The 16,102-nt window shown below is 53.7% G+C and overlaps 1 protein-coding gene across 10 annotated transcripts in view; it reads right to left on the minus strand.

The window, feature by feature from the left end:
* The window catches only part of ARAP1 (ArfGAP with RhoGAP domain, ankyrin repeat and PH domain 1), a 62,429-nt gene that overhangs the window by 30,212 nt on the left and 16,115 nt on the right, over positions 1 to 16,102 (minus strand). For 7 of the 10 annotated variants that reach the window (XR_012374495.1, XR_012374498.1, XR_012374496.1 and 4 more), the window contains 2 exons: positions 15,213 to 15,296; positions 10,217 to 10,780 (listed from right to left, as the gene is read on the minus strand). Coding sequence is in view for 4 of the 10 variants with exons in the window: in XM_025894216.2 (XP_025750001.1) it covers positions 10,217 to 10,737 (521 nt within the window). In the remaining 6 variants the exon portion in view is untranslated. Of the gene's footprint in view, positions 1 to 5,534; positions 5,863 to 10,216; positions 10,781 to 15,212; positions 15,297 to 16,102 lie in introns of those variants that run through there. The other 3 variants (XM_025894220.2, XM_025894218.2, XM_025894221.2) reach the window with 2 other exon arrangements.

Below are 16,102 nucleotides of genomic sequence, written 5' to 3' on the forward strand. Positions count from 1 at the left end.
TTTCCTGACCCCTCTTTCACACTCCCCCAGACCCTGCCCATCTTCCCCTCTGTTAAAGCTTTCAACAAATTATTCCAATTAACATTTTTTAGAGTAGCTCCGTCCTTTGTGTCAGGCATCCTGCTAGCATCTAAGCCAAGACCTGAACCCTGACTCCACAGTAGAACCATACTCCTAGGACACATGGCTACTTCCGTATCACCCTGTCCTCTCATCATCTCCTCTCCATGTGTGGGGAAAGAATGTGACCTGCAGTTAGCTTCCTCATGCTGTTCCCCTAGAAACCGGCTGCAGGTGGTAGGTCAGCTATTCTCCTTGGCAACACTGCCTTGGACAAAAGTGGCCTGAATAAGACACTGTACCTAGACTAGAAACTGCAGGTGGGCTCTCCACCTGCAGGAGAAGCTGGAGCTTCGGGCTTCCCTGAGGGTGCTGGCTTGTAACTGGCCACATCCCGTGTAGGAACCTGAAACCACACCTGTGGGGTCGTTAGAGGACATACTGGACCCTTGAGTCAAGATGTTTCTTTCTAAGCCAGGGTGGCTCTCACGCCTACCTGCCGTGAGTCTTGGTTCCCTACCCCTGAGTGGTCTCCTGGGCGGCCACAGAGAATGGCCCCCGGAGAGCTGGGTGAACAGTGGCACTGACTGCGACCAGGACCCCGCAGCAGAAGAGCTGCCCTGACGCTGGTGGCCGCCCTTCCCTCCCTAAATGCCAGGTGGGCCTATGGTACTCGCGAGAGCCTCAATGTCTAGCTGGACCTACTGTGCCAGCTGTCTCCCCTTCCTGACCCTGAGTCTCTTTGGGCCAGGGGAAGCTCCAGGCTTGATTCTTTACCCCCACAGCCCAGCGCAGGAAGTGTCCGAGTCAGCAACGAGAGCATACTGAGTGGGCGGGTGAGCGGGCAGCCGAACGGGTGGGTGGGTGGATGACAGCACAAGTAAATGGCTGGCTGGCTGGCCGGATGGGTTGTGGGGGAGACAGATGGGTAGGTGGACAGGATGGCCATCACAATGGAGAAAAAAGTGAATGAAAGGGTGAGGAAGACCCAGAGACTGAGCAAATACCCACAGGTCCAAGGGTGTGACCCCAGCTGGTCAGCTGCAATGTCCTTGGAGACTTCCTGACAGGCAGAGCAGTCTATCACACACGGCCTCCCAGACCCCAAGCAGAAGGTGCCCCCCACAAGCCTGGCCTGTGATCAGCTAAGAGTGGAACTCCAGGCTGCGAGGCCAGTGCCTGTCAGACTGACCCAGAGGAGGTGGGGACAGGCTCTGCCCCCTCCAATGCCGAGCAGTGCCGAGTGCTCCCCTGACCTCTCCCAGGACTGAGGGCCAGCACTGAGGGGAAGATGGTGGCCACAGAGCATCCTCGGGGCCGACAAAGGAACGGTCCTCCCATCCCTGGATCCCGGTTGCCCCCCATCACTGTCCTGTCTGTGAGGGATCTGCCCATCTGAGGCCCATCTCCCTGGCCTCTGGGTTCCCTGAGGCAGGGGCCACACCTACCTTCTTCGCTACTGCGTGCCCAGCACTCAGCAGGGATGAATAAATAAATGAAGACCTGGATTAATTAATTCTTATTAGTATTCTGTATGTGTATATATTCCCAGTTGTCTTCTAAGGGCTTTACATGGATTCATTCATTTACTCCTCACAAGGGCTCTATAAGGTATGGCTGACTATTATCCCCACTTTACAGATGAGGAAACTGAGGCACAGAGACACACAAAGTAATTCATCCTGGATCCCACAGCTGGGATTTGCACCCTGGCACCACAGCCTGCAAACTCAACCACAGGGTCGAATGAGGCCGCAGCCAGGATCTGAGAGCTTCTCTGAGGCCTGCCTCCTTACACTGGCCACCTGGCTCAGGATGCAGGTAGCTCCGGAGTTGCCATCCAAGAGGGAACACGATCACAGCTCTGATGGCCATTATGACCACAGCAAGAAGGGAAAGGAAGGGTGCACACGGCCCCTCTTCCAGCACGGTCTTTGCAGGCAAATGACTATGTGCCAAGCAAGTGGAAGCAAGGGGCTCCCCCCACTCCATGGACCTCCAGGCCTCTTTCTAGCCACCTCTTCCAGGAACCCTCCTGGCTAATCCCTGCCTGCCTACCACAGGGAACAGGGCCATGCTGAATCAGGGCCAGGCCAGGAAAGGAGAAGTGGTATCCGGAAGGCACAGTATAGTGGGAAAACCCCAGAGGAAGGGACAGTGCCCGCAGAGTGCCCCCACCCCAGCTGGAGTCCTGGCCTTAGGGCTGCAGGCCCTAAGAGCCGCCTCAGCTCCAATCTCTACCTGAGGCCCAGCTGGGATGTTTCCCACTGATCTCTGACCCACGAGGCCAGAGGACTGGCCCCAACCCTCAGCCCCAAACATGAGCACGTGCTCTGTGGCCTCCCCCTCCAACCCTTGGCTTACATTGCTTGCTTCCTCCTCACTACCCTCTCCCTAGCATCTCAGCCCATGGAAAGCCCACGTGTACCTAAGAACACAGCTCAGTGGGCCTCCACCTGCCCACCACCCCTGGCTCCCCTGCTCCTTCAGCCCCTTTCTCCTCTATCCAAGTAACATGTGGACACATCTGCTCCCCCCCTCCCACTATGGCCAAAGCAAGACCGGGCCACTGCTGGACAGGGGCACAGGCTGATTCACCTCAGCCTGGAACCTCAGCCTGAGAAGGTTCGTTTAATTGAACTGGGGCAAATACACACAGCCGACTTTCAAGGTGGGGGCTGGGGGACATGTGAGGGGACATGGGTAAGCATAGGGTGACCATACAATTAACCGTATTAAAAAAAAAAAATCACATAAACCAGAACATCCCTGACAGTTTAAAGAGGCACTATTAGGGCGCCTGGGTGGCTCAGTTGGTTGAGTGACTGCCTTCGGCTCAGGTCATGATCCTGGAGTCCCGGGATGGAGTCCCGCATCGGGCTCCCTGCTCGGCGGGGAGTCTGCTTCTCCCTCTGACCCTCCCCCCTCTCAAGTTCTCTCTCTCTATCTCATTCTCTCTCTCAAATAAATAAATAAATCTTTAAAAAAAATAAAGAGGCACTATTAGTGTATAAACAGGTATAAACAGGGCCTGTCCTGGGCAAAATGAGATGTGTGGTCAGTCTCGCTAAGAGACGGAGCTTCAGAGGCAGGCAGAGCTGGCTCAACCCACTCAAATCCCAGCTTGACTCTGCGTCAGTTTTTGACCTCACAAAGCAGGTCACTTTACTTCTGAGCCTCAGTTTCCTCTCTGATCTGCTTCTAGGCTTACTGACAATTCAGTGAGGAAAGCCATTCCCACGGGACATCAGCACAACTTCTCCACCCTTGCCCCTATGAAAGAGGATGGGCCAAGAACCTGCTTCCTGGCCTCTTCCCCCAGGGAGGCCCCTGGCTCTCCCTTCCTATCTTTCTGTCTATATCAATCTCTGGCCAAAGGAACCAGGCTTCACCATAAGGACAGATGGGCCAGCAGAGCGAGGCAGTCTAAATTTCTCGGGCTGGCCTTGAACTCATCCCCTACTCACATTCCAGCCATGCCTGCTTGAGCTGTACCCCATAAATGCGTACTTCCAGGCGTTTGCATATGCGGCTCCCTCCATCTGGAACACCTTTCCCTGTCCACATTCTACATCCTCCCCCTCCACTTTGTGCCTCCTCTCAGGCTCCAGGCTGGGCTGGGGCCTCCTTGGGGCTCCTCCAGCCTCCACATTTCTGATCACTCAGTATAGTTGTGTCTATCAATGTTTGCTTCACTGAACTGACCTCAGAGGGACAAAGGACCCAGGCCCACACCCTGTCTCGGAATCATGACTTTCCCCCCAAAGTGTCACACAGGACTTGCAGGGACCCAGCCGAATCTCAATCCCTGGACTCTCACCAGCAGGGCCGAGAGGTGGGATGAGGCCCAGTGATCTGACCACATCTGTCTCCTACCCTGACCCCCCCTTCCCATGAGGGCAAACCTTCCCAGCTGTCCACTTCCTCATTTGTGCCCTGGCTACCCAGGGCTCAGGCCTCAGTCCTGTGCTTCTTGCTTCCTCTGGTGCTGCCCCTGTCCTTCCTTCTCCGTCATGAGACCCAAAGGTCAACCCCTCCAGCACTCCCCTGCCTCTGTTCTGTTAGTTCTGCCCAGGTCACAGCATGGAAAGCCCTTCCCGGCTTCCCCTTGCTTAGATGTAGCCCATAGCATGTCCCTCAGCCCGATCTCTCTCCATGCCATGACATCACCCAACACAGAGGGGGCTTCGGAGAGCGCGTGTTGGTGACTGAATGACCAGCACCCCACTCGCATCCTGATCACTGGAGAAGGGCCACAACCCCCTCATCCCTCCATAGAGCAGCGCCCGATTAACCTGGCATCCACCCTCACAACCGAGGCTCATTTAGCTCTTAGCACTTCTCCCTGAACAACAGCTACCACTTACTAAGTCCCCACTATGTGCTAAGCATTCTTCTGGGAGATTTTTTTCATTTAATCCCCACAATGATCTAGATCATCAGCTCCATTGTGCTCAGGACATGCATCCAGGAAAGTCCACTCAACTGCTCCTTCCTCTAAGCTCACACAGCCTGTCGGGCCCTCCATGGCGTGTCTACCACCAGGCCTACACTGAGCTTTCCCCCAGGCAAGCTGTGCTGTCGTGGGCAGGAGGAGGCAGAGGCCCAGCTCGCCCATGGCAGCTCTTCATGCTTCCCGGGTCTGGCCTGTGCTGGTCCCTGAGGGTTATGGAGCAAGGAAGTTCATCCCCGAGGGAGCCCATGACCGTATGGACCCCGTCCCCCACATCCTGAGTGCCCAGCTGTCCTGGAAGGAGGAGAAGGTGCAGGTAGGTGTCTGCTGAGCCCTGTGGAAAGATGAGCAAAGGGCACAGGGCAGGGCTGGATGCACAGACAGGACCTAGTGAGAGGCATCTCTATGTCCCCAGTGACCCAAGCACAGGGTTGTTGAGTTCATGAGGGATCCACAGCAACTAGGGGGAGGGATGGCCAGCCCAGCCGCCCAACATCATAAGCACCCATCCCTCTACTGCCCTGGGGAAGTGGGGGAGGAACCACACCAACTAACTGCCAGCCCTCAGTAGGTCTCCCTATTACCCTGGACTCGGTGGGAGGGCAAAGGCGTTCAGGTAGGAGCTGCCCAGAGCCACAACACCCTTGCACTGGACACCGAGAGAAGCCAGAACTGAGATCAGCACCAGCTCCCTGAAGGGGAGACACCCCCAGAGACCACGGAGGCAGTTTCCCAGGCACCATGGGCTCCCAGTGGGCCCAGGAGACAGACTTATGGGAAGATGGAGGCCTGAAAGGCCCAGGGCAGAGGAAAGGAAAAGAGAAGGGGAGAAAAGGAAAGGGCAAGAGAAAAACAAGAGGTGGAGAAAGTGAAAGAAAAGAGAAAATTCTGAGAGCAAAAAAAGGAGAGGCGGAGGGAAGACCACAGAAAACCCTGCCCAGAAGGGACAGACAGACCCTCGGAAGGAGCCTCCCTCCTCGCCCTCCACTGACAGCCCAGCCCAAAGCTGCCCCTCGCTCACCCTCAGACGTCCGCCAGGTCCTGGGCCGGAGGACTCCCACAGCTCCGCTCGACAGTGCTGTGTGCCTGACCAGGCAGCCTGTCTGAGCAGGTCTGGTCTGGCAGACAGCCAGGCCCCTGTTCCCTGGGTGTGTCTGAGGCTGTGTAGGGGTCCAGGTACTGCTCTGCGTGGCTGTGATCACTTGTCTGAGTGTGTGTTTCTGTTTAAAACTGGATCTGTCCAGGAGTGAGTGAGTGTGAGTGTGTGTGTGTGTGTATGTGTGTGTGTACATCCAGCTCTGACTCCCCTTGGCTTCCTGCTCTCCTCCTCCCCCACCCCCTGCTGCCCTGGCCAATACACACACTTCCTGAAAACACTGAGAAAGAGAAAAGTCACCCAGAATCCCCTGGGGCAGACGCTTCCTCCCCGCCCCCAGCCTGCCCCCGCCAACCCCAAGTTGGAATGGGACAAGCCACCCCAGTGCTGTCTAGCAGGGCCTTACAGAGTAGATCCTCAGGAAGCCCTGGCCTTGGCTGGCCCCTCTCCACCCCCACAAGGAGGCCCAGAGAGGCTGGGAAAGAGGCCCTTCTAAGGGAACAAGTTCTGCCCCAGCAACAAGTGACCAGCCTTCAGGAAGACCAGGGATTGGCTGGGCTGCAGGGCAGTCAGGGGCACAGGTGTGAGGCCTTGCTGGCAGCTACCTGCTCTGGGCAAACACTCCCTCTTTGGAGGTATCTCCAGGCGTCTGGGTAGGGCATCAGAAGAGGAAATTAAGACCCAGAGCAATCTGAGACGGGCTCTGTGGAGTGACCCTGGAACCCTGGATCAGAAAAGACCCCTCTGCCACTTAGGGAAGCAGGCTCAGAGGGTTCACATCTATGATGCTTGGAGCTGAGTAGACTGGGCCCCAGGCTGGGCGGCAGGGTCTGAACACTGGCTTCCACTCTGCTGGGCTGTGTGACTCTGGGCAAGTTTCTCGGCATCTCTGGACTCATCAACAAGTTCCCTATCACAGGCTTAAATAATGGTGTGGGTGTAGACCCCTGGAGGGGTGAAGTGGGCTTCCTTCCAGGCCTGGCCAGGCTGCATGTGAGCTTGGTTCTGAGAGTCCTGACCCAGGTGGGGCAGGGAGGTGGCAAGCCTATTCCTGCTCATTTCCTGCCTGCCTCCTCGAAGGCCTCTGCCTTCCTAAGACATCTGGGCTGATACAGGTTGCCTGGTGGGAAGGGATGTGGGATGGTGAGCTCGGGGCCCTTTAACCCTATTGTCTGATGTCCAGTGTGTGCTGAGGGCGCTCTGGGTGCAGAGCCCGCATGGGTAGCACTCATGTCATCGCTGGGCACTACAGAAACTCAGGCAGTCTTCGTCTATTCGCACACACAACGAATACTTTCAGAGGGCGCTTGAGGCACCTGGCCCAGTTGCAGGTATTGGAGATTCAGCAGTAAACAAAACCCACAAGAATCCTGGCCCTCACGGAGCCGACACTAGTGGGCTTGGCAGCACACGGACACACACTGGCTCACACCCAGCAGTGCACAAATAATACACATGCCAATTCACCACCCACAGCACAGGCACTCACAAGTGGACTCATGCTGTTGGAGGTCCCACAGCGCCAGTACACACAGGTACATGTAAGTGTGCACAAGGGCCCTGATGAACTCACACGCGCACACACCACCGCAAACAAGTAACCGCTGAAACCGCATAAATCCCCACTGACGTGGACATATGAGGACCACATATGGCCTCCCTGAAAACCGGTGCACAAACACACTACTACCTTGACAGCTTGCACAAACACGCACACCTGTGGGTGCACACCTACACACTGGCCAGGCATGCCCGCCCATGGAGTCACTATCTCAAGAGTACACACATGCACACACAGCAGATAATCCCAAATTCCACTGGGGAGGCTGGTGATGGGCTGGAGCCAGGCAGAAGTGCTCACTCGGTCACCCCATGAACTGGTATAAGAGGTCCCGAGACTGAGAGTGTGAGACACCTATCACTCAAGGGTGCAAGCAAGGACCCAAAGGCCGTATCAGGAAGAAGGGACTCCTACAAAGGGGACAGGAGAAGGCCAGGTTGAATAGCCTTCCGCTGTGCACCATGGAGCCTGGGGCCCAGAGGAGGGGGCTGGGAGGGAGGGCCATCCTGGTCTCCTCCCCACCCAGCCTCCAGCTGTTACACATACATGAAGCTCTATTTGCAGTGAGCTTTTCTGCCACTGGGCTTTAAAGATTTAGTATACCCTAGAAGTCAGGGTGCAGATGTCCTGCCCCTGCCCCTGCCCCTGCATCTGCACCTGCAGATGTCCACTGTTCCAAATATCAAAGACCCTGGCTAGGACAAGGAAGCCAGGCTTGGCAGCTCACCTCCCATCACACTCTGCCCTAAGAAACAGCCCCAAATGGTGAAGAATAATTGTCTACAAATTCTCTCAGCATGGAATGAATTTTGGGTCCTCTAGCTACAAGGGGCCAGACTCCTGAGCATGGAAGCCTGGCCTTCCCCACAGGTCAGCTAAGTGACTAAGTTCAGGCTGAGGCTCTGAGGGTGGGGGCTGGTACTCTGGGGCATAGACAGGACCCTTGCTCTACCCAACAAGTCTCCTGAACGCAGATGTTAGTACCAGGAGGGCCATGGAGGGTCAACGAGGGCACCTGATAGAGAAACGGGCCCAGAGGGGCAACTGCTCACGAGTCACACAGCTAGCTGGGCCTGCCCCAGGTATTCGGCCTCCGAAACAGGAATCCAGGCCTCCACTCCCTCAATGGGAGTTTGCGTCCTCAGTTTCGTGAGCTTCTACCGGACAGGGCCCTGCCTCCTGTCCTTGGTCACCTACTCCCATCCCTAGAGACACACATGGACAGACACAGACACACAGACACACATACATATGATCTCTCTCTCTCTCCCTCAGCCCCTCTCCATGATGATGGAATGAAAGGAAATAGAAATGGACAAGGGCGTCTGGGTGGCTCAGTCATTAAGCGTTAACCTCAGTCATTTCTCCCTTTCCCTCTGCCCCTGCCCCACCCTGCTCTTACCCCGCCCCCCATTCATACCCCTCCTACTCATGCCCCCCCTCCATGTTCTCTCAGGCACGCTCTGTCTCTCAAATAAATAAAATCTTTAAAAATAAAATAAAATAAAATAAAATAAAATAAAATAAAATAAAATAAAAAAGAAACGGCTCATGCATGCACAAGAATGGCCACTAGACGGCACAAGGGCTCCAGGAAACTCCAATCTAAGCTGTGAGCCAGGCTCCTAGGGGTACCTAGTACCATCCCCCTTGTGTGAACCCAGGAAAGGCGAAAACCCTTTTCGTGCTTTCACCAATCAAACCTCAAAACACCACAGCCCTGGTTTGGCCTTCAAGGCCCTCTTACTATTAATGCCCCTCTCTGGGTGGGGAAAACCTCCCAGACCTTCCCTATTAGGGGCTCCCTAAGCATGCACTTGGCATGGATCCAGTTCGTGCTCCTCTCCCTTTTCTGAGCCTCAGTTTCTCTACTTGAAAACAGGGCACAAATCCCCCAAAAGACTTGAGCAGGAATCAAACAAGATCGTGTAAGTGAAGCACCCAGCACAGTGCTCAAGAGTAGGGACCAGGAGACCTCTCTCTACACATCCTTTCCTCCTCCGAGAAGCCCTCCCATATTAGGCTGACTTGGTCCAAGTACTGCAATAATCTCCATTACACCCTGAACACATAACCGGCACCAGCTGGGGCACCCCGGCAAATGACAGGAAGGGAAGGCATATGTGAAGGAGGTTAAAATGGACCGTCCACAGAAGGAGGAGGAAACTCAAGGAAACAGGAGTACGGGGAGCCAGGAGAGGGGGAAACAATTCTGAGGAGGAGGGACAGTGAGTAGGCTGAGGCCTGAGAAGTGTCGCCCGGACCTGGGGCCATGCGGCAGGGGCAGTGTGGACGGGACACAGGAGCACAGGTCCCAGGCCCGGGGCAGTTCCCGCCCCCCGACGGCAAGCTCATCATCCTAGACCGTTTCCTCCACATGCTACCTACTGACTCAGAACGTTCTCCCATCTCCCAGCATCTCATACTCACCAGGCCCCAAACGGAACTCCAGATTTCGTCCTTGGCTACACTTCTGTCCCTGGACCCCCAGATCAGGGATGGCACCACTATCCACCCAAGATGGAAACATGGATGCTGCACAGCCCCCCGTGCCCTCTCTGCTTATGCCTGGCCATCCCCAAGGCCCGTCATTCCAGGGCCAACTTCTCACCCCAATCTGCCTACTTCTTTCCAGCCTTGTTAGCACAGCCCGAGTAGGCGCCTCTCCTGGGAGCCTGGGCCCTGTCACTAGTCACCCAGCCTCCTCCTCCACCACCCTCACCAGCCCCCCAGAGTCATCTTTTTAGTATTCAGCTTTTATCTGAATATTATTATTCAGCTTGAAACCTTCCTGGCTTCCCACCTGGCCTTCACAGAATATCCCACCAGTGCCATCCGCAAGCCTCACCCACACTCACCCAACAGTTTAGGTCCACTCTGCTTAGAGTGCCCCTGGACGGTGCCTCCCACCTCTGAGCTTTACACAGGCCCTTCCCTCCACTGAGGGAGCCTTTCTTACCCCACTGCCAAAGGCCACAGACGCCCCCTCCACTTTCTAGGATCCTCTACCCCTGTTCCTCCCACCATGGATGGCATCCCCACTCACCTCACCAGCAGGCGGGGGGGCCCAGTGCGGGGGGGCACAGGCGGAACACTTAACTCTGCCAAATGCCGCTTGGCGGGCAGCGGGGGCAGCACAGGGTCCGGGGCTGCTGCGGATGGGGCGGAGAAGCAGGCGGGCGGCAGGCAGCTCCTCCGGGGGGGGATGGGGGGGGCAGTGGGTAGCCCCTCCTCCTCTCCAGCCGTGGGCAGTGGCTCCGGTGGCGTGGCAGGCGGTGCGGCAGGCGTGGGCGGCGAGCGGAAGACGTGACGCTTCATGGGCACAGGCCGTGTGGTGGGGCGGGGTGCTGGGGTCGGGGGCGTGTGGGCGCGCAGCAGGCCAGCCAGGATGCGGCGGCGGTGACCAGGCAGCAGCATGCCCATGTCCTGCAGGCGGGCATCACTGAGGCCCTGGCACTCTGTGGCCCACACCAGTCCATGCTGCTCGAAGAGCCCGGCGTACTGCTCCAGGTGCAGCGCTCGCAGCCACTCAGCCACAGAGAGCGCTGCATCCCCAGCCTCTGCCATGGTTCCTGCTAGCAGAGGGCAGCCAGCAGGGCCCTGTCCGGACCTGGAATAGACAGATGGGCACAGGTGAGAGGCAAAGCTGTCTGGTCACAGTTCCCCAGTTAGCAACCATCTGTGGCTCTCCCATGCCATGCAGTCAAGCTCTGTCCTTGAGCTTCTCCCCTGTGCCAGGCAAGGCCAGATACTGCCAGGTCCCTGAACACATAGGCTTTTGTCTCTGCCTGAAACCTGCCACCCCCATCCCTGTGGCCTCCTAGCATCCAGCTCACACCTGCTCTAGGAAGCCCTCCCGCACCTCCAGAGTTGGCACCACCCCTAGGCCCCATCCACAGCCGGGGCTGCTGCTGCAAGGCTGGCCAATGGCTGCATCTACTGTCCTCTGCAAGACCCAGGCAAGGGCCCAGTTCCTTCCAAGGCTCCAGTTCCCAGCTGATGGCCAAGCCCAGGGGCTTAGCCAATACGGGTGGGCCTGCTGGTCCCCCTGCAGGCCCCTTGTAGGGGTTTGAGCTTCACCCTACCTCCATGCCCCTGGAGGAAGCAGAATGCTCTAGGAGTTAAATGAAGCCAGCATCACATAGCCTCTGGTGTCCTGGCCCTGTGAGTGAGTCACCCCTCCCACCACCAAGGGGGTTAATGTATAGGAAAGGCTGTCCATTCATTTGTTCATTGGAGAGAGCCTGGCACTGGGCAACAGGGACTCAGGTCCCATCCCTGCACTCCAGAGCTCCCAGCCTGGCAAGTGTCAAGAGACTGATGACAGAGAGAGAAGGTGATTAGCAAATCAAAAGAGCAAAGTCACCAGATCATCTCCACAGATACCAAAGAAGCAAATGATAAAACACAATATCCAGTGTACTTAACAAAAATCTTACTAAAATAGAAACAGACTGATACTTCCTTAAGCTAAAAATCAGCATCTTGCTTCATTAGAAAACAATGGAAAATTTTTCATTTAAGTCAGGAATGAAACAAGGATATCCATTCCATGATGGTGATTATTATTAATCATGGGATTAAAAATTAAAGAATTTAGCAAGTGAGCTGGATTCAAAACTAACAGAACAGAATCAGTATTTATAGGCAGTAACCAGGTAGAAACCAGGATGAAGAGCCTCATTCACTATAGTATTACAAAACCTAAAACACCAAGAAGAAACATAATAAGAACTGTACGAGATCTATAGGAAGAGGCAAAAAGAAGAGACCTGGACAAATGGAAAGACATGGTATGCTCCTGGGTGAAGGCATCAGGAAGACAGTAATTCTAAGTTAATTTATAAATATGCACAATCCTATTAAATGCACACACAATTTTGGGGAAGGGGGAAAGGGAGCTAGACAAGCAGATCTGAAAATTCATGTGGAAAAGTAAACAAGCAGAAAGAGCCAGGAAAATTCTGGAAGCAGGGCATGGGGGAAAAGAAGGGTAAAGAGAACCAGCCTCATTACATATTAAAACATATAAGCCATTGTAATTAAAATAGTACATGTTACCAGCACCTGAACAGATGAATCAAACAAAACAGAAAGTTCAAAAATAGATCCAAATACATATAATAATTTAGTGTCCAATAAAAGTAACATCTCGGGGCCCCTGGGTGGCTCAGTCATTAGGCGTCCGCCTTCAGCTCAGGTCGTGATCCCAGGGTCCTGGGATCGAGCCCTACATCGGGCTCCCTCCTCGGCGGGAAGCCTGCTCCTCCCTCTCCCACTCCCCCTGCTTGTGTTCCTTCTCTCACTGTGTCTCTCTGTCAAATAAATAAATAAAATCTTTAAAAAATAAAAGTAACATCTCAAACTAGTGGAGAAAAGATGTATTATTAAATTGTTGGGACAGCCATGGAACAATCTAGAAACAAAGTTTGACCCCCTACCCCACACCTTAAAACAGTATATAAATTACAGGCAGATCAAAGATTTCATTATAAAAAAATAAAACCATGAAAGGGTTTAAAATATCATCTCAGAGAGGCAAAATCCTTTTGGAAATGATACAAACCCAGGAAGATAAAGAGTAAAATACTCAACTATAGGGGCGCCTGGGTGGCTCAGTCGTTAAGCATCTGCCTTTGGCCCAGGTCATGGTCCCAGGGTCCTGGGATCGAGCCCCACATCGGGCTCCCTGCTCCGCGGGAAGCCTGCTTCTCCCTCTCCTACTCCCCCTGCTTGTGTTCCCTCTCTCGCTGTGTCTCTCTCTGTCAAATAAATAAATAAAATCTTTAAAAAAAAATATTCAACTATATAAAAATCAAACATTCCTGCATGATGAAAATGCACCAGAAACAAAGCCAAGAGATAAACGACAAATCAGAGGACATCTGTCTCTCATATTCCAGACACAGAACTGATTCTCCTAAACACTGAAAAGCACCTAGAAAGAAGAAACAGGTCGATGACCTAACAGAAAAAGGGGAAAAAACATGCAGAGAGAAATTCACAGAAAGGAAAATATAAATGGTTCTTAAGCATATGAAAACGAACTTAACCTCCTCACACTAGGGCGGTGACGGTGACCGGTGACTGGGATGAGGCATTCCCTTGCCCGGCTAGTGGGAGTGCCTCTGGGGAGGACAATTAATGCCACAATAGTATGAAAACCCCAAGTCCTACCCTTTGATCCAGCCACCCCTAGGCACTTATCCTGCAGTCTTCCAAGGTGACTGGCAACAGCGATGTGTACAATAACAAAAGATTGGAAATAACCAAAATACGCATCAAACAGGGAACGGTTAACTAAATTATAGTGCAGTCATACAGTAGACTACGGAGCAGCCTTAAAAAACAGAACGAGGAAACTTGGGGCGCCTGGGTGGCTCAGTGGGTTAAGCGTCTGAGTCTTGGTCTCAGCTCAGGTCCTGATCTCAGGGTCGTGAGTTCAAGCCTTGTGGTGGGCTCCACGCTGGGTGTGGAGCCTACTTAAAAAAAAAAAAAAAATGAGGAAACTCATTACATGTTGATATGGGATGACTTCCCAGATAATGTTGTTAAATGGCTAAAGAAAGGTGGAGAACAGTATATAGAACATTCTGCCTTTTATGTAACAGAAAAAAACGAAACCAGAGAGGATACACCAGTCTGCGGTGATGGTAAATGCATAAAATATCTCTGAAAAGCTATATCAGACAGAGAGAAGGTGACCTTGCCTCTAAGGAGGAAAACGGAAGGCTGAGGGGGGATGGAAGGGAGCAGACATAGAGCCAGACTTCAAGGGGTCTGACGCTGACACATGTTCAATTCCCTCTTTAAGAAAAAGATATCAGAGGGGCGCCTGGGTGCCTCAGTCTGTTAGGCATCCAACTCTTAATTTCAGCGCAGGACATGGTCTCAGAGTGGTGAGACGGAGCCCTTCACCGGGCTCTGCACTGGGTGTGGAGCCCTGCTCGAGATTCTCCCTCTTCCTCTCCTTCTGTCCCTCCCCCACCGCCTTCTTGTAAAAAAATAAAAATAAAAGATATCAGAATATCTTTATCATTCTACATATATACAAATATCAAATCATTATGTTGTACACCTGAAAATACAATGTTGTATGTCAATCATACTTCAGTTTAAAAAAATTTTTTTAATTGGAAAAACAAAGAATATCTTACTTTTGTAAAAATTTCCCAAACCACATGCACACAGTACCCAGGCCCCTTTCCGCGCCTTGGAGCCTGAAGCTCAGGCTCCATCAGCTTCCCTGAAAACCCACCTCCAGTGGGAGGGAGACTTTTCACTCTATATCTTTATCAATTACCTACATTTTGAACTATGTGAGTTCTTTAAAAAGGCTGCTGAGGGGCCCAAAGGAAGACACAAACAGAAATACATTGGATGTTCTTGGGTAAACCAGCTTTCAACATTATAAAGACATCAGTTCTTCCCAGGTTAAGCTATAACCAGCACAAAGCGCAATCGCCCCCAAGTTACCATTAGGCAGATTCTAAAATTCATATAAAGTGATATTAAGGATTTGTTGTTAGGTGGAATAATAAGATGCAGAGCAGTGTTTTGTTATATAAACATCTAGGTTAAATAAAAAATGTACATTTTTATGTACATATATGTCCGTATGTACATGCGTATACATATATGCACGCACGCGCACACCCACAGACCACCTGCAGATGGGTTTACAAGAAACCGCCTGCCTTGGGGGAGAAGAACCGGAGGCTGTGAGGACAAGGAGGGAGGGTTACCTTTCACTATACCTTTCTGTACCTTAAACTTTTCTATCACTTTCCAAAAAAGAAGTACAATTTAAAAGAGAATGTGATCCACAACCCCCACCCCACCGCTGGTCCCTGCCCTATCCCACCCCTTCAAAGCCCTCCTGGGGGGCTCTTTAGCCTCACCCTCTCCCCTGTCTCTCTGCCTATTTTCAAAATGAAAACTGGGACCTCAGGTCTGGCCTCCACGAAGCCTCCCGCACTTCAAAGCTGGGGCTCAGCCAACCACACCCAACCCAGCTCCCTGCCCCCCACCTCCTGACTCACCCGCTGGGCTGCCCAGGACACTGGGGACCTTTCCAGAGGCAGCAGCTACTCTGAATGGCTCCTCATCTTGGTCCAAGGTGGAACCTGCAAGGACAGGAGCGGAGGAGAAAGTCTATGAGCCACTCTGAGCAGCTGGATGCCAGGAGGAGGAGGCGGAGGAAGGAAGAAGGGGAAGCGGGGAGAGAGGGAAGGAAGGAAGAGATGGGGAAGATGGTAGGGGAAGAAGGAAGGGATCAGGAAGCCTAATGGAAGCCACATGGGGCAGTGGAGGTTAGGGCCAGAGGAAGGCCTTCCCGCGGGAGTGAAGAGGTGGACATGCCGCCCGAGAGGTAATGGCCACACAGGTGGCGAAGAGGAGTCAGGACTTCCCGTGCTCTGGCCTCCCCAGGACAGGTGGCTGGGCCGTGCAGACACAGGCTGCTGTGGGAACTGTGGGGCCTGGCCCGCCCCCAGGGAGGACTGAACAGGGGACAGATGCAGTTCCCACTACAAGGCAGAGCCTGTCAATGAGAGGTGGGGGACGCAGGGGAGGCCCCGGGAAACAGGACACTCTCCCCTGAGGCTGGAAGCCATGGGGTGCGGTGAGCGCAGAGGAGGCAACTGAGGCACAGGTACGAGACCCCAGAGGCCCTGCTCCTAAACATGTGTGGGGGCCAAAGGAGGGTGTTTCCAGGCAGGAGGAGAAGGAACGGGTCATCCCCGAGCGCCATCCCCAAGGGCAGCACCAGCAAGCTCAGATGGCCTGGGCTCTGTGTGAGGAGGGTGCGGGGTCGATGAGCACGTGGGGGCCACAGCATGTTTCCTGCCCCCAGGGCGGGGTCCACAGAAAACTGCGAGCCTCCGTGTGATGGCTTCAGGGGGGCACTTGTAAACATCTGAATTTACTAGCT

Source organism: Callorhinus ursinus, unplaced genomic scaffold (assembly GCF_003265705.2).
Source record: "Callorhinus ursinus isolate GAN/ISIS: 27379988/994484 unplaced genomic scaffold, GSC_fseal_2.0 scaffold35, whole genome shotgun sequence".
In the NCBI taxonomy this organism is placed as follows: Eukaryota; Metazoa; Chordata; class Mammalia; order Carnivora; family Otariidae; genus Callorhinus; species Callorhinus ursinus.